The sequence below is a fragment of the Ctenocephalides felis genome, unplaced genomic scaffold, assembly GCF_003426905.1.
Source record: "Ctenocephalides felis isolate EL2017-DRISC unplaced genomic scaffold, ASM342690v1 CF-g0.4_SCAFFOLD_01170, whole genome shotgun sequence".
Taxonomy (NCBI): domain Eukaryota; kingdom Metazoa; phylum Arthropoda; class Insecta; order Siphonaptera; family Pulicidae; genus Ctenocephalides; species Ctenocephalides felis.
Genome location: NW_020537324.1, coordinates 72,285,399 through 72,309,235, shown reverse-complemented (window position 1 = coordinate 72,309,235; position 23,837 = coordinate 72,285,399). Strand labels below are relative to the sequence as shown.

Here is a 23,837-nt window from a genome sequence, read left to right as displayed (position 1 = left end):
AAAAATCGAGTTGTTATTAAAAATCCAGTTAAAAATCGAGTTGTTGCCGCTAAAAATGGAGTTGTTGTTGCTAAGAAAATCGAGTCGTCGTTGCTAAAAATCGAGTTGTTGTTAAAAATCGAGTAGTTGTTAAAAATCGAGTAGTTGCCAAAAATGCAGTAGTTGTTAAAAATCGAGTCGTTGTTAAAAAAACGAGTTGTTGGTTGAGTCGAACTTATGGTAAATCGAGTTGGCGTCAGATCGAGTTGGCGTCAGATCGAGCTGACGTCAGATCCAGTTGACATCAGATCGAGTTGGCGTCAGATCGAGTCATTGCTTTAAATCGAGTCGTTGCTTAAAATCGAGTTGATGCTTAGAATCAAGTCAATGTTAAAAATCGAGTCGTTGTTGTCAAATCGAGTATTTGTTGTCAAATTGCAATTTTGTTAAAAATCGAGTCGTTCTTGTTCAAGTCGAGTCGTTGTTGTTCAAATCGAGTCGTTGTCGTTCAATTGGAGTCGTTATTGTTAAAAATCGAGTTGTTAGATAGAATCGTTGTTGGGTCAAGCTTATGGTAAATCGAGTTATTGTTAGATCGAGTCGTTGTTATTCAAACAAAATCGTTGTTGTTAAATCGAGTCGATTAAAAGCAAAACTTAAATATTTAAACATCCAAGGGTAGTAAATTAAAATCTTGTTCATCAAAGCCTTAAATGTGATGCCAAGAATTTGCAAGTTTTGAAGAGTTCTTTGATTGTAAATATTTTGTTTTTTAGATGGTTAACAAAAAAATATTAGGTTATAAAGAACCGTAAACCATTTTTAATAAAAAGTTATTCTCAGAAAATTTAATAAAAAGTTATTCTCAAGAAAATTATCCCCAAAGTTTGTCTCGAAAATTTTATTATATGCATTGAAGATTTCTAGAATAATATTTTATTCGAAGATGCATCATTACTATTGCAAGATAGAAATCATTATGTTTATCCAAAGAAGCCTAATCAGAATAATGCTTATTATATTTGAACAAGTTTAACTTTAGTTTTATCTCAAATAATTCATTCTGATCTCACCTAACAAAGTTGTTAATAATTTATAATCCTAGTACGACAAATTTTCAACAGCGAACTTGAGATATTTATGGTTCCCTGAGCGCAAATACAATTCGAGATGAATTTCAACGCTCAACTATTCTATTATTGTGCAGCAGTTTGAAAAGTTCACTTCATGCTTTTGTTATTAAATGTTGAAAATTTAAACGAAATTTACATACAACAAGCCCGGTAAATAAGTCACAGTAAACTAACAAATTATGAACTAGCAAAATATAAAATAATGGGCAAGTGGATAATATTAATTAGCTTTAGTTTATCATCAGTTGCAGAGTTGCATTTATTTTTCATTTCGCCACTTAAATTTTATGATAGAAATGTTGTATTGTCTCATATAGAATATCACACACACACATACTTATCCCAATTTTGGTATAAAACATGTCTGGTTTTATATAGAAAACAAACTTTTCCTTACTCAAGTGACCATTGTCTGCATTTTATCTGATCACATAAAATTTAAATCCCCGTGCAAATGACAAGTTCATATATATGATTTTATTTAAGCAGTCGGCAAGAAAATAATTTATGATTAAATTTCCTTCCAGAAATTCTAGTTTTATTATCTTCTCGACGTGTTATGCAAATTTCATACACATGACGGAATTGGTACAATTCACACAAAATTACGTAAGTCGGTAACTGGTACGTAATACTCATGTATGTAGACATTGATATTGTAAAAAGGTTTTCTATTTTGTCATATAGGAATATACTCAAATATAGTTATTATTATTATCAGCATCTCTTATGCTGAAGTCCGTAGAGATATTTAGCAATAATAAAAAAAAAGTTTATGCAAGTATTGATAACAACTATTAGTTTATGCAAGTTTATGCAAGTTATATAAAAATTAGTAAAATCTAGCAATGTTTATTTATTGCATAACAAAACACGTTGACAATTTTTTGCTATGTACCACTAGTACAACTGGACCTGTTTCCCCAAAAACCAATCGACAATTCTAAAAATCAGTACAAAAAAATTTTTTTTAGTGCAATACGAATTGTTTAACCCGTACTGTCGATATCAGAGACATTTATCTTGATCTGAACTTATTTCAATTTTTATTTAAATTTTAATGAAATGAATATTAAAAAATTAATTTCAATCATTTACTTACGCAATGGCATCGATCATATCGAGGCCCATTTCGACGGCACAGTGGGCGTGATCCGGTCTCGGCTCCGGAAGCCCGGAAACACAATAGTAACAATCGCCCAGTAACTTTATACGAAGACAATGGTGTTCGGCAGCCAAGCGATCAAATCTATAATGAAAAGATAAATGTCTATTAATAGATTACACACGCACACATACATATATAGACACATGTTATATACTAGCTGGCCCGGCAAACCATAAGAAGAATTTCTAGAACAATTTTAGTGTAGTAAACAAGTGACTGATTGTGAATGCAGAAGTGTGGTATAAAGGTGTAAATATATATATATATATATATATATATATATATATATATATATAAATTATCATTTATCTCACCTTGCAAAAAGTTCATTCAACAACCGAACTAATTCCTCAGCAGTACATTGATCCGAAAGACTAGTGAAACCACAGATATCAGCAAACAAAATACTGAAAAATTCAATCATAATTATTTATATTAATTCAAATATTAATCTATTTATTTATTTTTAAATAAATAGCCCACAGATTTCTTCCAAGAGGACTCAAAAATACAATTACTTTACATAATGAATAAAAATTATATACAAAATTACAATATATAGTTATTAACATAAAAAACTTGACATAAAATTACATATAATACAGAATGTAACAATAATATTTATATACAGAATAAAATAAAATAATAAGAAATTTCAAAAGAAAATAAAAAAATTGTGCAGATGGAGATTATTTGATTAGATGAACTGTTGTGAATATCTATTACATTATTAATTAAGTTAAAGTTAGAGGACATAAGTAAAATAGGCGAACTTAAGTGAGAATTAGATTTAGGGGTAGGATAATTGAAAAATAATTGTGAACGCGAAGATAGCCTTGGAACATTAAAGGATAGTCGATTAAGAATAAGAGGACAGTCTATAAAATTATTGCAAAGTTTAAATAAGAACATAATTGTACAGATAAATCAACGTGAGGCAAGGGAAGAAATACCAAATTCTTTTAATAAAGTGTTGTGGTCAAAGCCACGTTCAGGGTAAATTTTATATGTTTTATAATAGAGATATTTCAGAAATTTTTGCTGAACCTTCTCTATCGCATAAGAGATGTTGATTTGATGAGGATACCAAATAATCGAACCATATTCTAATTTTGAACGTACAATAGAATAGTACATGCAAAGAAGTGCATTGGTATATTTAAATTGTTTACAATTTCTCAGTATCAAACCTAAAGATTTATGTGCTCTATTACAAATATCAGTTATATGATCTGTGAAAAACAAACCAGAATCAAATAAAACTCCTAAGTCAGATATTTTATTACATCTATCAATGCTGGTGTTAGAGATTTTGTAATCATTATGTAAAAAACTAAGAATCTTGCACTTTGATATATTGTATGTAATTTGTTATAAACACACCAAAAATTGAAAGGGTCAAGTTGAGACTAATAATAAGCAGTCATCAATAGAATTTATTTTGAGATATAGTTTCAGATCATCTGCAAATAATAAATGTGGACAGCTAATAATTTCAGATATGCCATTAATAAAAATAATAAATATTAGTAGACCAAGAATGGATCCCTGAGACACGCCTGAACTGATATTTTTAATATTGCTCAAGAATCTATTAAGATAGACCAACTGTTTACGATTATGAAGATAACTCTTGACAAAATAAATAAGTGAAGAATTAAGACCAATCTTAGATAATTTAGTAAGAAGAATGTTATGATCAATTTTGTCAAAAGCTTTACTGAAGTCAGTGTAAATAAAAATATTATTATAAATGAATTTTACATCTACTCACCTAACATTTTCATGTCTTTGTATATAAATTTTGTGAAATTGTGCTTCTTTAGGCTGTCCTGCAATATCAGCTTTCATTTCCATTGCTACATGTCGAGGAAGAACTGATAATAAAAGTCGTTCCTAAAAAGAAAAAATATTAAATAATATAAATATTGTGAATATTAAATAATAAATTCGTAGGTTTTAGTTATATTTTATTTTGAGCCTAATAAACTTTTGTCCAAAAACGATAAACTGTTCTGAAGGTGCAAAAAAAACTTTTGACTAATTGTATTTGGTTGCCAATTGCTCAAAAAATAACATGAATACTGCACAAAATGATATGAATGCAACGAGAAATGTTATGTATATAATACAACAATATATTTTATTTCATAATTCTAAAAATTTTGGTTTTAATAATTTAACTTATTTAATTTGTTCCACAAACATTATCGCGCTATGGATTCATAAATTGTTTAACAAAATTTAGTCATCTTTAATAAAATTTACTTTCATTTCAAAATAATAATTCGGGGTAGTAAATTAATTCTTATTTGATTTAAAACAATAAAACAAATAATAAAATATTATTTAAAAATTAATAATATTCATTAAATTATTATTCTTTACATTATTGCATGTATTTGTAGAAACCACAAAAACATTTCCTACAATTTACAATAAAAAAACTTTTCTGTATATATGTATATTTTTGTATGTACAAAATAAACTCATACATTTATCAAAATGAATTTTACATGAAATTCGTTCGTGAAAACTTCAATAAAAATATACTCTGCTCGTACCGTTTAATATGAAATGAAAGTTTTTCAACAGTTCAACATAAAATTAATTAAAAATACAGACAATATATGAAAAATGGAGAAAATAATTTCTAGCTGCTCGTCTCTGTTATAATAAATCAAGCATTTTGTATTGAGGGTAGAGGAAAGACGGGTAAAACGGGATAAATTGTAATGCAATTATAGAAGAAATTGATCGGAAACACGAGCGATTTGCCTTTACTTCAATTTTAATTGTTTTCCGAGTCCATAGAAGTCGCCACTAACTTGAGCACGTAAATTCACCCTTAGGTTTAATTCTAGATAAGATTTTTATAAATATATGATATGGAAAAAATATACCTTATTAAATTGAATAAATGAAATAAGAACATAATAAAATAGTATAAAAAATATTTTCAACTGAATCACAAAATGATATAAAAAAAAACTAGACGTTTAGAAGACTTTTATTATAATTATTTGATGAATTTTGGGAAAAATACCAAAACAGGTTTAGAGAATATTTGTTCTACGTTTACTTGTATTTATTCTAATTAATTCAATCTTTTTACTTCGCATTCCCGTATATTTTTTATGCATTGTAAAATCTCTTTTGTTTGCAGGATCGTTGTAGTAGTTATTTATCTCTAAAGCGAGTTCATTAAAAAAATTCTTTCGCTGCAATAAATCTGAAAAGCGAAAACTTTAGTCAAACAACCTGTAATTAGAAATATTTTTTGCTTGAAAAAAATATGTCAGGTTTATTTAATTTTTACGATATTTATACAAAAGGTGTGTAGAACAGATAAAACTGGAATAACAGATTGGGCACGAAATTCAAACACGATTTTACGACTGGGAACGACGATTTTTTAATAAAAGTGATTTGCGTTTGATTTTAAATTAATCACATATTGGTGGCGCATTGCTTTAAGGAAAGTTGCATTGCTTTAAGAAATGTTGCATTGCTTTAAGGAAAGTTGCATTGCTTTAAGGAAAGTATTCCAAATGTTCGACGATTTTTGAGATTTTTGTACTACAAACATTAAAAAATTGATGCGTTTTACTTATTTTTATTACCTGTTGTTGGTTTTCTCTCTGAGTTGTCAGTCTGGCTTCAATACATTGCCTAGTTTCCAAAAAAGCTTGTCTTTGAGCCCTTTCCCTTGGCCAATGCGTAAAAATTCCTGCCAAATTGGCACAAGTCAACACCAGGAAGGTTGCACCAGCCTGCAAAGGATATAAATAATTTTAACACTAATATAGGATCTCTTACAAAAATATTAACTTATTCATATTTAGATAGCAAATTATCTATCACTGTTCTAGAAGGCGAGCTTTATTTTAGTCTTTTTTAGACTAAAATATGCTATAATATTTTTACCATACTTGATAGTCTTTTTTTACTTTTATTTTTTCAGCAATACCCTCGAAAATCAATTTTTAGTTGATAATGATAATATATTTTAAATCTACAATAACACGTGAAAATCTGATATCATACTGCTTGATATCAAGTTGGCCTTGGTAGGTAGTTAGTAATCCACATTCTTTGCCACATATAAGATATTTGAAATAAGTTTTCGAAGGAAAAATTGGTTTTCCAAATTTGAATTAAAACAAAAGTCAGTGTGTGTGCATGTGTGTACGTGAGCTGATTTTTGACCTTTCGTCGACGTTTTATCAAAAACGACTTAAAAGATTTTGAAATTTTAAAGTTCATATTTACCAACTAATATCTTTCGAACAGTTTTTGACTTTTTTAAAATTGATTATGTAGTATGAGCTTAAATGTGGACAAAAAGTTCAACACTTTTTTCCAAATTGCAAAGAAACGGCTCGGCCGATTGTCGCACAAAACTGAGAAACGATATTCCTCTTCGAGATACATCGAATGGCTTTTAAATTTTTGAAATCGATTCAGACGTTTTTGAGCAAACGTCGATGAAAGGTCTAATTTTGACAAATGCCGAAAAAACGATACTAATTTTTGCAAACTTTGACAAATTTTTAAAATTAAACGACTTGTCGTAGGACATTAATATTTTGGTATGATCTATAATACTATGGTATCGACCGTCAAAAAAAAATTTAACACTCTATTACAAGAAAACGGCCTGGCCGATCTAATCAGAAATCTAATCAGAAAACTAATCAGATCGATTTCCAACCAATATCCTTCGAATAAAAGTCTTCATCGAGATACATCGAATGGGTTTTAAATTTTTGAAATCGGTTCAGCTGTTTTCAAGAAAACGTCTATTTACGGCAAAAAATCTGTTCACACACACACACATACTTTTTCCAAATTTGGTCTCATTCGATTTATAATGGCTTGAAACATTGAGAAAGCCTAAACATATCGAATCGGATTTTTTGATAAAAACAAACTTCTTCTTTGGGAAGTTAAAAATCATCAACGTTTTAGTACTGTTCCAAAAATATCTAATAAAAATCGCGTTAATGCGGGAAGTTAATGCAACTTGCCTTAAGGCAAAATGCTACTTAGAAATAGTTTTCTAATGTTTTCTTGGTAACAATCAATCCTGTAACCCCGCTTGACGTTGATTTATGTAATATAGATATGTATAATCTATTACCGTTTATATATAAACCTATCATAATTATATTCCAATTACATCTGTAGCTTTACGCCACACATTCATCATCCCTCCGACCCGGGCGCCCTTCGACCCGGAAACAAGGCAACGCTTTACAAACGCGTCATGCAAACATCACAAACGTCCAGAGTTCAGATAGAAACAGAAACGTTTGCTCAGGACATTACACGGTTACACAGTTACAGAATTTCAGACTTTGTATAACAAATGGGATAGAATGACGGACGGACAGCATATAGTAGTAGAACGACTCGCCTTATCATTTCTACTTGGCGTAATATAATATAATAAGGACGAAAACCCTTTGAAAAGCTTTATTGAAAATTATTACGGTCGTGATATCAAGCGAGCGAGAATCTTGACAACGAGGGAAGAAAACGTGCCGGTCGGCTCTGTTTGTTTTGTGCGAAACGCTAAACGGAATTGAATTCAAATATTATGTGGGATAAAAATTTACTGCGACGTTTTGTAAAAAGAATGAAGAGTACATCAGTGAAAATTGTCTTGTCCTTTAATCTTTTTGAAGTAAAACTTATTTAGGCGCGACATGGGTGTAAATCCGTACAAATGTAACGGAAATTGTTACGCCAAGCTGAAGTGATTGCTTAGATGACTCGCGCTTACGACGCTAGTTAGCGCATCTATCGCAATTATTCGATCTAGTCTGCGAGCAAAACAAAAAATACATCAAATGTCAAATCATATGTCAAAAACAAAAATTAATGTGTCCACTTTCATTTGAGTTTTGTATTTGGCTCGTGGTCTCTAAACATTTTTTGAAGTAAAACTTCTTTAGGCGCGACATAGGTTAGCAGTATTATTCGTGAGTTAATAAAAATATCAGGATCGGAAGAATATTTTATCCGGTCCCCCATAAATAATTGTAGTGCAAATAATCGCAAATAAATAATGAAACAAAAGAAAAATCTGCGCTGCGTAAGAAATGTAAGTTTATTGAAGTAATTTGTATTTTCGAGTTTTCCGAGGTTACTATATACCTTTGAGGTAATTACTAAAATGGAAAATTTTATTTTTATTTTTATAGGTAAAACAGATACTGCAGTTGCTCAAAGAATGAAACTGTATCGCCAATCAGTTACTGCCAATTTATTAGAAAATATTGAGCCAGGTATCATTTTAGATGTTAATGAGTAAGAATCTTTTTGACTCCTAAAAAACGCTTCGACTATTCACATTTAAACATATTATTCTGTTATCTTTCAAGATAAAAGTACTGCTGCTACTTTTTCTAATACAGCAACTACATCACGTCAATTGCAAATTAATGATTATGTATATAATGTGGACAAGAACTGATCTTTTGCAAGAGTCAAATAAGGTATTTGAACTTCCATATGAAGACTTCCATTTGTTTAGGAATGCACGAAAATTGTTTGAAAAACAATTTACAAATGATAGCTTTGGCTATGTACGAGGTCTGTTCAAAAAGTACCCGGAATTTTCGTTTTTTCAAAAAAATATTTATTTATTCGTCTACATTAATGTGGTCCCCTTCAAAGTAGTCCCCCCCAGATATAATACACTTATGCCAGCGTTTTTTCCAATTTTCGAAGCACCCTTGATATTCACTTTTTGATATGTCCTTGAGCACTCTCAGCGATTTTCTTCAATCGAGGAAAACCGCCGTCCTTTCATGGGTCTCTTCAACTTTGGGAATAGGAAAAAGTCACACGGAGCCATATCTGGTGAATTTTTGCACTTTGCAACACTTTATTTCATTTTTTACGCAAAATTTAATACAAATTCTTTGACTTTTCAATTCTTCCATTGTAAAAATCGCCGAGCTCAGAAAAACACGTCGAACCTTAGCGACTACCACAGACAAAGTAAACAGTAAATATAGCTGAAAATTTCATCAAACTTTAGGGGCATGTATACCAACACAATAAAAAAAAAATTTTGACAATCAGACACTCCAGACCCGCGAAATTTAATTATTAGTAATTCCGGGTACTTTTTGAACAGACCTCGTATGCTTTGTGTGTGATCAATTTTGGTTTCAAAGTGACTTAAAAATATCAAACAATGCTCAAAAACTAATTCTTGATGATGGTGTTCTGAATATTGATTCAAATAATCAGGTTGGATGTCAAACTTGTCGAAAGGCATTAAATTCGGGTAAAATTCCCACTTTGTGTAAATTTAACGGGTTTGTATTTCCACCTATACCAAATTTTCTACCTAAACTAGATACTGTATCTGAAAGGTTAATTTCACCTAGGTTGTGTTTCATGCAAATTAGACGATTGCGACATGCAAATGGACAATTTTGAATAGTTAGCCAAATTATAAATGTGCCTGTTGACATTAATAATAGGGTTAATTTATTACCTCGTAATATTAATGAGGATTATTGCATTAACGTTCACATAAAAAAGCAAATGATTCATAGATCAAGCTATGTGCAGGGCTTGATAAATAAAACAAATATAAAAGTATGGCTTCAATTTTTTAGGCAAGACAGATATTACAGCTAATAAATCAGCAATTACTTTAGACCGATCATGTCATATTTCAAGTATGACTTTGATTACATTATTGTTTGTAAATATTATACATATTTTTAATGTAATCATAAATATATAATTTATAATTTATCATTATAAAAATGTGTATAATGATTGACGACACTAATGAATGTGTGCATCACGAGTGTTACCATATTACAAATAAACATTATTCAAAATTGTTATATGTTATATTTACTTCTACTTAACTTAAATTTGCTATTTTATACAGTAGCAAATAAGTTTTACTTCAATCGCGTGTGATCCTTACGCGCACTCTTTTTTTCCTCTACCTCATAATTTTCCATCCTCAAGTTAAAGTAACTCGTTTAATCGAATAAGTACCAAAACTTTCATTTAAAGTTAGTAAAAGTCAATGTAAATAAAAGAACTGTCTCAAACTGAATTAGAGCATATCAACATAGAAATTAAAAGGTCTTGTGTATATATTCTGTAAACTAATATTTAATTAATTAATTATGTTTGTTCAATTTGACATCGAATCTAATTCAAGGAGATACATTAGACACGCTGTCTAATGTATTCACTTTGACATGGTCTTGTTATCTTATGTCTGATGGTTGAATTTAGCCAATATTGGAAAATAGATACTTGTATATATATATATATATATATATATATATATTGAGGTGGTCCTTGATATGGATATTTTCGAATTTCGTTGCTCCCAAGGACTCAAATGCTTCCAAATTAATAAAAAAAGTCTCTGAACGTTTAAGCTCTTAATATTAACATTTATATAGTCCGCACTTCAACTAAAAGTTTCACATATTTATTATTAACATATGTCATTCTTGCGCCATCTGTGATATCATTTGTGAACTCAAATATTATAAAATTTAAATATATTTATAATTCACTTAACCTCTAATTAAATCCATGTAGGCTGTTAAACAAAATAGTTATTCATCATGGTATCAAAATTAATTTTGCAGCTAAATATTTATTTAATTGATGATTTTGACGCTCAAATTGTCAGTAGTAAATAGCCATCATTAGTACAAGTCTGTTATCACAGATGGCGCAAGCATTTATTTAATCACATATGTAATAATAAATATACGAGATTTTTATTTGAAGTGCGGTTTACATATATGTTTATATTAAAAGCTAAAATTATTAAAGATTTTATTTATATTAATTTGGAAGCATTTGAGCCTTTGAGAGCAAAGAAAATCAAAAATGTCCATATTAAGCACCACCCTAATATATATTATTCATACAAATATACAAAGTTCGATTTACGATGTTTGTACCGAATGTACTCCTAAATTACTGAATCGATTTTAATTTTTTTTGGCTCACTGTATGATCATATATCCAACTTAGGTTTTAGGCAATATTAAAAATCTGACTTCATACTGGATTTATAAAAATTTCAGAAATTTCAAATAATTTTGACAGCTGTGAATTGTTCTGGAAACTTTGAAATAACTTCATTCATTTAAAATGTTCATTAAGATACCAAAACTATTATAAATCACACTATGTAGTCTAAAAATTACATTTAGTCATAAATAAAAATAACGACAGTTCAAAAAATCAAAACGAAACAAATATATTCGAATGTAACTAATAACGTTGTGATGAAGTTAGATATAAAAATATAAAGTATTATATTTGCAAAATTAAATTATTAACAAATTCCAAATTATTTTCAGATATTCAGAATTTTGTACGAAATTCTCTTCATCTTTTGTAAATATGTATGAATTGATACTCCTCCTACACGAGTATTCGAATTTTGATAAATCTTTTCGGAGTTTGTTAAGGAAAATTTTTAAGATCTGATGACTTATGAAATTATAGTAATGATGTAACAAAAAATAAAAAAATGCAAAAAACAACATTAACAGTTAAAACAGTTTAACAGTTAAAATATTTTGACATATGGGAACTTTTGTGGAACTAACTTAAAAAAAAAACAAGTTTTAGTCATGGCCTGAAATTTTAGCCTCATATAGTTTTAGTCATGAACTATGTGAGGCTTATTCGAGAGTTAGAAATCCAAACAATTCATTTATTTATACATTTACAAATCTGACAAAAAATATTGTATATCACTTGGCATCGAAATAAATTGATATATTGAGAATTAATTTGTTCTAAAACATTATAGTGTATTTTTTTTATATCTATACAATTTTAATGAACATTTTTAGTTATTTATCTGTTTAATATTTTATATGTTGTGATGTGGCTGATTTGAATTTTACTGTATAATTGAAATTTAGGTGTAGAAATTGAGACTTATCATTTTATTTAATCACTCACATTATTGTACACACATTTGGGTATAGACTATAGTGTGAAAAAATGAATATTTTTAACTAAATGATAAATCTTGGTATAGAATACAGAATAAATTGAAACTTTTGAATTGTAGACATGGATACAGGAGAACGTCTGACGGGTCAGCTAGTTTATATATTTATATATATATACATATTTATATATATACATATATATATATATATATATATATATATATAATTCATGTTATACAGGCATTAAAAATTTTGGTTCCAATTATTCACAAAATCTATTACCTCGGTTCATTGGTCCAAAAGTTTATAATACATGACAAGGTGAATTAGTGCAAACGTACACGCGATTAAATTGAATTATTATAATAATTTTCGTCATTGATAAATAATATTAATTTACTTGAAATTAATTATTTCCCATATTTCATATCAAACTGGTGCAGTGCAGGTGCATTGTATGAATTTATAATGGTAACTAACTATTGAAGCAAAGCTGGAAAAGCATTTCTGTATAAATTATAAAGCAAATTAGAAATGTATATATATACAGAGTTAATTAAATAACAATAATAAAAATATGAAATTTCAATAGGTGCTTATGATTTTTCTGCGTTTCAATAGCATTAAAATTTACCGTAGTGAAATATTTGATTTTCAAACTTTGTTAATATTATAGATATACATATTCTGATTCCAAATCTAGTTTTAGTCAGAATAGATTTTAACAATAATCACGTATCAAATCCATCCAAGCATCCAATCTTCTCCACTATAGACACGGTTAATCAAAATGTGATCCCGAGGGACATTATAGTATTCATGACTTCGTCATGGCTTTGACCGCACCTGTAGAAGGACTTGCTAAGATTTTCCTCGGATTCAGATTTATATTTTGATATCAATGATATACAAAAATATTCACCAAATCAAAGTAGAAATTAAAAATTTAACCGGAATAAAAATGTTCAACTATTTATTCCAAAAATAAAAATTTTACTTTCACTAATAATTAACTTTTCGTAGGGTAAGTTGTAGTAATCGCAAAAAAATCTAAAATGAAAGTTTACGTTTCAGAGGTTTCTGAACAAGTTGGCATGCCTTAGAAAAATGAATGTGTGTGTGTGCAAACATTTTTCTTTAAGGATCAATTACGAAGAAACGCCATTCCCTATCATTCTTTATATATATATATATATATATATATCATACACTAGCTGACCCGGCAAATGTTGTTTTGCTAAGTAAGGTTTATTCTAAACATTTTCTAGAGAATCAAAATATTAATACTTTAAGTGTATAAGGATGTGTTATTTGAATGCTATATACAATGAAGTATTATAAAAACAATAAACACCATTAGTCTGTCTATATTTTGGCAATACAATCAGATACCTACAATCAAACTGAAAGTTTTATACACTTTCTATAGAAAACATGGTATAATCCAATCCAAGTCTTTTTTGGTCTTTCGACTTATTGATAACGTTTCAAGTTTTTCTCATTCTTTTTGGATTCTTGATTTTGTGTTATAATTGTAAATAATACTACTGAGCTTATAAAAAAATTTCAAATTTCTGCGAGGAGAGATAAAAAATGAATTATGTATTTCTTCTTTGACCTGCTTTTTGAAAAGTTTCAAGTAACATACCTTGAATTAAAGTAAATTTAATAAAAAGTATATATGTAGAAAGGGCAAGGCACAAAGGTCCAATTTGACTTTGAGCAAATATAAACTATATTGTGAAAACCATAACAATTATATCACAACAAACAACACATATCAAACGAACAATTATCTGACTACGTTCAGTAAAACTAACAGCTACTTTATCATTGTAGAAATGTGCTTTTTTGCCGTCTTTCAAAAATTTGTTATCTAGACCTTTTTAAAGGATTTTACAAAATGATTACATTTTTAACTAATGCTGAAAATCTACCATTGGAAGAAAATACTTTTATTATAGATTTTCAAAGATTACCGTTTATCTCCCGATAGCAAAGTCTTCAAATCAAGGTTATAGCTAGTTATACATCTTCTTCCCTCTACTTTCAAATATTGTTGTAAAACAATGCTTAACTTTACTGGTTTTTGACACATCAGTGGTGGACCTTTTTAACACCGGACCTTCATATATTACTATATATTCTTCGATAAATTCTGGGAAATTATAACTGAAAAAATGTTATTCGACAAAATGTCCCTTTGATCATTTAGGTTCTGAATTTAAATAACGCAACTAAAAAATATTATAACCTAGAAAAAGTTTTATAAATACCAATAAGTATATAATAATACAAATTAGATCTTTCAGAGTACCGTGTTTGAGAAAAATTTGATTTGCAAAAAAAGAGTGCTACGCCAAAAATTGCATTTTCATATTACCATTTCAAAAAAGTTGATATTTTGAGTTTCTAGTAACACTTGCTGCCCATTTAATAACGTATTTGTGTATAAATTAAACTACAAACAAAACTACTTACGACAATTTAATCATAATTAAATAATATTCACGTAAAACATGCTATTAAACGTAATTGAACATCATCTGTCAAAAACGTTTGCCATTTGACGTATTGGCCACCGTCCATTGTTTTATTTAAATTACGCTTCTACATAAAATTTCAAATTAAATATGTAAAGTTACTACGCGATTTTGAAATATTATCTCATTTTTCCAACCTTCTCTGGATTGGCACGAATTTTTTAAGACTAAGACTGGCCAAATCGGTTTAGCCGTTTTCGAGTTTTACTGAGACATTTGAAAGAGAGCTCCATTTATATATATAAGATACACATATATATACACACATATATATATATATATATATATATATATATAATTTACAACATTTTCCAACATTTACATTTTCCAACCTTCTCTGGATTGGCACGAATTTTTTTAAGACTAAGACTGGCCAAATCGGTTTAGCCGTTTTCGAGTTCTACTGAGACATTTGAAAGAGAGCTCGATTTATATATATAAGATACACATATATACACACACACACACACATATATATATATATATATATATATATATATATAATGTACAATCTTCGTATCCAGGGGCTCTCAGACAAATTGTATAATTATGTCTATGCATGTATGAACATTGCCCACCTTGTAGGCGTATGATGCAGACATCACATTCCATTACACTAAAAGACGATTCATTTCACAGAAAGTAAAACGAAAATACTAAAATACATATATATTTCGACTACTGTTATCGTTTCATTAACTTTGCTCTCGTCTAATTTGGCACTGTTTCTTTTGCGAAATGAATTCGGCCTTAGGGCCTAACAGTTTCATATTCCTGTTTTTTCAAAGAACGCTCGGAGAAAATTAACCAACTCAGATAAAAAATTAGTTAGTGTAATGGAAGGACAGTAGTTAATAAAACAAATGTTAAATATATATTCTATTTGAAGATAACATTAGAAGCTAAAGAATATTCTAGATTAAACTAACTAAAGAAATGTCTAAAGATTTTTCGTACGACTTTTAAATTTAAAGGTTGTTGCAGTCTATGTCAATAATCCAATGCGAATGTTGTAGTAATAATACCTTTAACCATACGGAAAAAAAATTTTTAAATCAGATATATAATATATAAATTATTACGTTGTCAATTACTATAAGTCCTTATATAAAAATATTTCTCAACAACCTGTCCTTCGTCATAATATACGATCAGTATACTTTTTCATACGTTAATTTTTGTTACGTAATTTATGCACGTTACATAAGAGATGAGAAAATCCTGAAATTCAGGATTTATATTCCAAATCGTATTGAATAGCATTTCGTTATGTAATAGGACATATATTATATAATTTTATAATGATATATATATTTATATGAATTGCGTTACATCATTAAAGTAATAAGAAATAAATCGTTGTAAGATATATCCAGATATAAATGACAATTGATTTTGTGGGTCGAAAAATCAAATATAATATTGGAAATCAAATAATAAATTATTCAAATAAATAACCACATACATTTATTTTCACATGTGTTCGTGATATTATTTAATGGTTATCTTCAAAGAGACATTATTTATAAACAAAATATAGTAATATTATTACCAATAAAGATACTCATCTTCATTAATTTTTAATGCTCAAAAACTAGTGGTTATTTTTGGTTATAGAAAGAAAAAAAAAACAAACATCTCCATGGGGTCCCAAATGTGATCCTTGCGGTACACCAAAACTTATTTGAACTTTTGCCTTCTTATTAAAATATCATCATAAAAGTAATAAATCGTTGTGAGATATATCCAAGATTTTATTTTAAATATTTGTAAATGGCAATCGATTTTGTGTGTTGAAAAATTAAATACAACATTAATAATAATCAACATTGTAAAATTAATAAAAATAAAACATTGATAAAAAAATATTTTCTGGTTATCTTCAAACAAATGAACAAAATACTATATTATTATCAATGTAGTAACTGATCTTTATTTATTTTAAATGCTCTATAAATTAGTAGTCAGTTTTCGTTATATTTTTGTCATATTTTAATTCCATATCTATAATTTTTTATAAACAAAGAAAGAAAAACTTCTGCATATGAGTCCTAAATGAGATCCTTGCGGTACACCAAAAATTATTCGTACTTTTGCCTTCTTATTAAAATATCATCATTAAAGTAATAAATCGTTGTGAGATATATCCAAAATTTTATTTTAAATATTTGTAAATAACAATCGATTTTGTAGGTTAAAAAATCAAATACAATATCACAGTCAAAGAAATCAAAATTGTAAATTTATTCAATGAAAACAAGACATTAAAAAAAAAATTTATGGTTATTTTCAAGCAAATGAACAAAATACTATATTATTATCAATGTGGTAACTGATCTTGATTTATTTTAAATGCTCAATGAATTAGTAGTTAGTTTTGTTTATATTTTTGTCATTTTTTAATTCTGCATCTATAATTTTTTATAAACAAAGAAAGAAATACTGCTCCATATGGGTCCTAAATGAGATCCTTGCGGTACACCAAAAATTATTCGTACTTTTGCCTTCTCATTAAAATATCACCATTAAAGTAATAAATCGTTGTGAGATATAACCAGAATTTTATTTTAAATATTTGTAAATAACAATCGATTTTGTAGGTTAAAAGATCAAATACAATATCACAGTCAAAGAAATCAAAATTGTAAATTTATTCAATGAAAACAAGACATTAAAAAAAAAAATTTATGGTTATTTTCAAGCAAATGAACAAAATACTATATTATTATCAATGTGGTAACTGATCTTGATTTATTTTAAATGCTCAATGAATTAGTAGTTAGTTTTGTTTATATTTTTGTCATTTTTTAATTCTGCATCTATAATTTTTTATAAACAAAGAAAGAAAAACTGCTCCATATGGGTCCTAAATGAGATCCTTGCGGTACACCAAAAATTATTCGTACTTTTGCCTTCTCATTAAAATATCACCATTAAAGTAATAAATCGTTGTGAGATATAACCAGAATTTTCTTTTAAATATTTGTAAATAATAATCGATATTGCGGGCTTAAAAATCAAATACAATACTTTAATAATAAAAATGAAAATTGAGAAATTAATAAGAATAAAACATTGAAAAAACATATTTTCTGGTTTTCTTTAAGCAGATAAACAAAATTACTATATTATTATTAATGCAGAAAATCATCTTTATCAAATTTTAATGCTCAAATAATTAGTAGTTATTTTTGGTTATATTTTTGTCATTTTTTAATTCTACATCTACAATTTTTCATAAAGAAAGAAAACATACTGCTCCCTATGGGTCTTAAATGAGATCCTTGCGGTACACCAAAAATCATTCGAACTTTTCTCTTCTTATTAAAATATCATCATTAAAGTAATAAATCGTTGTGAGATATATCCAGAATTTTATTTTAAATATTTGTAAATAACAGTCGATTTTGTAGGTTGAAAAATCAAATACAATATCACATTAAGAGAAATTAAAATTGTAAATTTATTCGATGAGAACAAGACATTGAAAAAAAACATATTTTATGGTTATCTTCAAGCAAATGAACAAAATACTATTATATTATAAATAAAGATATTATGTAGTTAATTTTGAATAAAGTTTTATTGTTCTTTATTTGTACATCTACAATTTTTCATAAAGTAAGGAAACAAACTGCTCCCCATGGGTCCAAAATAACCATATATTGTGTCTCCTACATGCATTCTGATTAAAATGTTATAACTCTCTATTAACATTACGCATAAGATTTTTCTCAATTACATATTTCACAAATGTACTCCAACTTTATATTTTCTGATTCATAAATATTATACAAAATCCATATTTACTGCCCCATTTTATTACTTCTGTTAATTTCTACAAGTTTACGACTAGGCCATAAAGTAAATGAATATACTTCGTGATTCGGTAATCATAATAAAATTTTATTCGATACACTTTCGATTAATATCGTAATCATTATGCTATTTTGTTGTTTACGATTTATGTCCGGAGTATAATTAGCACATGAGGGAAATAAAACTGAAATTAAGCAAATTATTAAAGTCATAGATTTATGTATATATATATATATATATATATATATTCCTACATATTCAATATTTTCTTCTCTGACAAAATTTCTGATCCCATTAGTAAATAGTAATAATAATTACATTCGCCGCGCCGTCGTCTATGGACACTATTTTTTCGATAATACAACATCGAAAATAACTTTTTTCTCTTAATGATTTTGTCAAGAATTTTGCCCTGATGTCATTATATTGACGCTGACATATCCATAATAACAAATTGCGAACGGAAATAATACCTACATGTAATAATATTTTCCATCTGCAACTGACGAATGAATAGTACAAATATTATATACAAGTGAGTGGGTGGAAATATGAAATGTAAACAGAAATAGTTTTGAAGGAATAAAGAAATTATTATTAGAAAAATTTGTTTGTTTCATAAAATCTATTTTTATGATAGAGTTATTTTTACAAACGTTACTAGCAGTAAGTGTATGAAATTGCGCCTTTAGGAAAAAAGACTGGAAGGTTCATAATATTTTTGATTTAATTAATGACAAACAATTGAAAAATTTTCGTAAGAACAATTACGATGAAACGCTAAATTATCGAATATTGACAGATAGATTTATATAAGTAGACAAGTGACCAAGTGAACAGGTAAATTTCAATTACTGATTATTATATTATCATTCACTCATAAATTTTCCGAAGTTTATGCAATTTAATTCAAGGCAAAATTTAATTTTAAATAATTCTATATATTTAAAATTAGCAGTTAAATATTTTAAAATCGATGTTGCTTTTTAATTATTCTAGATTAATTTCGAAAACTAATGCGTTTGTTTTGGTAAGGTTAGCATAAGTTGGCCTTTTTTTACTTATCACCGAAAAAAAAGATTTATGTTAAGGGGCACAACTAGTGTAACCGCCTAAAAAAAAGTGATTTTTGGGAATTTATATTAAAAAAACTACTTCATCAATCATTTCAAAATTTCAGGAATATATTTACACATGTTTTAAAAATACATAGTAAAATTTTTGAAGAAAAAAATCAAATATTTTTTAAGTTATAGTCGATCTCCAACGGCGCGACAAAAAAAAGAGTTTTGAAACCTAGAAGCCACAAATTAAAGAACAAAAAACTTAGAATTATCATATCAGGCTTTAAAATCAATTAAACATAATTAGTATGAGAGTATTTTCTATTTCAGGAAATTTTGTGAGTAAACAAAGGACACGTTTAAGTAGCAATTCGATAGACGTTCTCAATTTTTTTAAATCATATTTTATTAAACAAAAAACAATTAGAATGTTTAAAATTAATTAAAATTGCTCGGAACAGAAATAAAGTTTAGCTTATATGTTTTTAAAACTAAAATTGATATTAAGAAGTATGTATCAACATGTATCTAATAATTTTTTTATTTAATGAATTTTTTTTATTTAAAAATGTATTATTTTTATTTATTCGAAAACTTTCCTTTCACTATCATAAAAATAATTTCATTCTTATATGTGAAAATGATGCACGAATAACGAATAATTATTTTCAAAATTATTTAGTCAAGACAAATGATTATTCTTTAGTTCTACTAATTAAAATTAAAATAATTTTGTTTACTATCTATAAAATTGAACACTAATTTGCGGATAAATTACAGAACATTCGAGTAAAAATTGATTTTCTTCGTAAAATTCGAAAATCGGTTTTTTAGTAAAATTAAAATTCGAAAACCGGTTTTCTGAAATGTCGGTTTTTGTATAAACCCTTATATAAACCTTAGTAAGACGCATTTAAAGTTTTACAAAATGAAGGAAACAAAAAAGAATTATCATGCTCAAACAGCTATATCTCCGAAAATAATAGAAATTTTAGAAAAATCTTTCGCATACATGTTCTTGAATAGTTAAGCTTTGAAAATATGAAAAAAAAACAAACACGATTTTTTGGAATTTCTACTGTAGAATACGCTCTTGAAGCAAAATGCCTCTTACACCTAGTTAATATTTATCTTCACCACCACTGCTTTAATATGGCTCGGGGCTGTGGAATAAACGTGTTTCGTGTATTTTTTTCTTTTTGTTCACTAATTACATGTCCGGAGAGAAATAGTAACCCGACGCGACAGATGATCTTGCAAAAATTCGGAGTGATTTGATCCGGAGTCTTTCCTCTGAAAATCCCTTACTGGAATGGATTTAATGAGGAAAACTGGATGAACGGATTCGCAAATGTGCAAAAAAATATATTTGGATATAGACACATACATTAAAACACACACATGTATATGCCTTATGTCAAGATGTTTGTCCAGAATGGGTTCCTAAATTACTGAACCGATTTTAATTTTTATTGGCTCAATGTGTGCATTAATATTCAACTTGAGTTATATCCAACCACAAATATCTCAGTTTGTATTTGAAGTATCAAAATTTTCGAAATTTCAATTAGTTTTGCGATTAATGAATTTTTAGAGAACAAGCCACTATGAAATGATTCTGGTACCTTCGAAATGACGTTGACTAAATCGAAATATATATATATATATATATATATATATATATATATATAATAAATTTCTTCTTATTATTATAAAGTGTCTACTATTACTTTTAATCTATAATATAGAATACTGAAAATTCTCGAAGAAATTACATAACATCATTAGTTTTTTTTATCACACTTCGTAGAAGAATTAATTCATTTTTTACATGTTTAATGAACATCAAATTTAAAGCCATAACATAAAATTATGTAAATCCCACAGTAAGAAAAAGTACTACATTAATTTTTTATACTTTTTCATACAATGATAGTAATAAATTCAGCACATTTCTTAATATGTTGTTCAATGTTATATTCTCATCTCGTAGACGTGAATAAAATAAGGATCAAAGTGCACATATTTTTTATAATTTTATTATTACCTGATACTTTTCCTATATATTGTAGTGCAGTCGAATTAAATTTCTATCCTCTATAAAGTTTCAACTAACAAGCATAATTGAAACAACAGTTTCAAAAACTCTCCTCAGATCCATTACAAGCAAAATAACTCTCATAATTGGCTTCATTATTATTTCCATAACTCTCGAATTTTATAGCAGTTTAATAATTTTATGCGAAAAATATACAAAAACTATTCAACAATGCAGATAAAAGTTTTCAATGAAAATTAAATCGAATCTGAAATTAGACCGACGGAGAGAATAAAATTATTTTGATATACTATAAAAAACTGTATATAATAATGCAATTTAGTTTACTGCATTTCATTCTTCTAAAAAAACTGTTTAGCATTTTTTTTAAGGTTTGTTCTATAATGACGAAATCTCCATATATTCTGTTACGTCGTATAACTAAGAATAATAATGAGTCTTACAGAAACACAACATATTCTATTACCGGTAAACAATATTTTATGAATATATCGTATTACAATGTATGTTTATAAATAAAAAGATAGATTTCCCTCGTTTTCTTCATATCAATAATGATACATTCGATCATTTTCCGATACGAAAGTAAGAGAGCATCATATTTCGTTCTAATAAATAGATCGGCGACCCATATCAAAAACACATGCCTTCGATAAAACCTTCTGGAAAATATCAATTATATATATATATATATATATATATATATATATATATATATAATTTTTTGGCCAATACGTCGAATAAAAAATAAAAATAATAAAATAATTTTTTTTATTGAACTAGTTTCGGCACTATACTTGTGTTATCTTCAGCAAATCTGTGAATATTTATATAATTTTTTTTAGAATATATATAAATATATATAAATAAATAAATACTTGTTCCAAATTCTATTTTCGATTATAAAAATAATTAAATTTTATATTAGATTTTAATTAAATGAATTTGAGCATTTTTTTGTTTCTTTAGAAAATATTTTTTAAATCTAGTAGTAACAAATTAAAATAAAAGTAAAATAAAAATAAAAATTAAAATTCTCAAATTGCCAAATTTTCAAATTTTAAATTGAAAAATGAGCTAAGAATTGAGTATTATTTCAGATTTACAAATTAAATTTTGATAGCTATCGAATATATGCTGAAGAAATTTGTTTATTCACGAAGGAGGAATTTAGAAAAATTAATGAATAAATATGAAGATGACACAAACATGGTGTCGAAACTAGTTCAATAAAGAAATTAATTTATTATTTATATTTGTTAAAAACAGAATTAACACACACACACACACATATATATATATATATATATATATATATATATATATATAACCAATGTACTCTGAGTGAATAAATAGATATTAATTTGAAAATATGAACAAACAACACTCTTTTTTGCACTAATTTATTAAGTAAATTTATTTAATAAATTAGTGCAAAATGAGTGTTATTTGTTCATATTTCCAAATTATCATATATATATATATATATATATATATATATATATATATATACATATATATATATATATATATATATATATTTCGATTTTTACCAAATTTTAATGCTTATTAAGTAGGTCTGAGAATAGGCTACTATCTATTTTTCATACCTCTAAATGATAGTTCACCCTTAATTTTTTTTGTGTTTTTGGAGGGATGTTTTTGTTTTTATTTTTTTATAATGTGGCATTAAGAAATACATACAACCCTAAATTTTCATTTTTATCATACCAACCCCTATTTTGTAATAGCTATTTTAGTAACGTACTAATTTTTATTCTTCGTTTCCTTATCGAACACTTTTGACATTTATTTTCAATATTAGTTCCAAATTTTGAGCTTAAAGAAAAATCTTAAATCTTATTTTAGAAAATAATTTTTATAAAGGTTTTCATTTATCTTTATTTAATATTATGAATGTGTAAGTGAAAATTACATACAAATTTTTTCACTTCAAAATACTATATATTTTCATCAAAGATTGATCACCCCTAACTTCTATCTTAAATTTTAGCTTCAATTCATTTTAAATTTCAATTTTCATCATGCGGAATTCAAAAATGCAACTCAATTCATACAACTCTGAATTTTC

The 23,837-nt window shown here is 27.1% G+C and overlaps 1 protein-coding gene across 1 annotated transcript in view; it reads right to left on the bottom strand.

Moving 5' to 3' along the window:
- LOC113368294 (adenylate cyclase type 5-like) overlaps window positions 1-23,837 on the bottom strand; it is a 156,005-nt gene that overhangs the window by 3,902 nt on the left and 128,266 nt on the right. The window contains exons 9-14 of the mRNA XM_026609840.1: window positions 14,453-14,478; window positions 12,527-12,535; window positions 5,904-6,042; window positions 4,055-4,176; window positions 2,595-2,687; window positions 2,215-2,361 (exon numbers count right to left, since the gene is read on the bottom strand). Coding sequence (XP_026465625.1) covers window positions 2,215-2,361; window positions 2,595-2,687; window positions 4,055-4,176; window positions 5,904-6,042; window positions 12,527-12,535; window positions 14,453-14,478 — 536 coding nt within the window. The remainder of the gene's footprint in view (window positions 1-2,214; window positions 2,362-2,594; window positions 2,688-4,054; window positions 4,177-5,903; window positions 6,043-12,526; window positions 12,536-14,452; window positions 14,479-23,837) is intronic.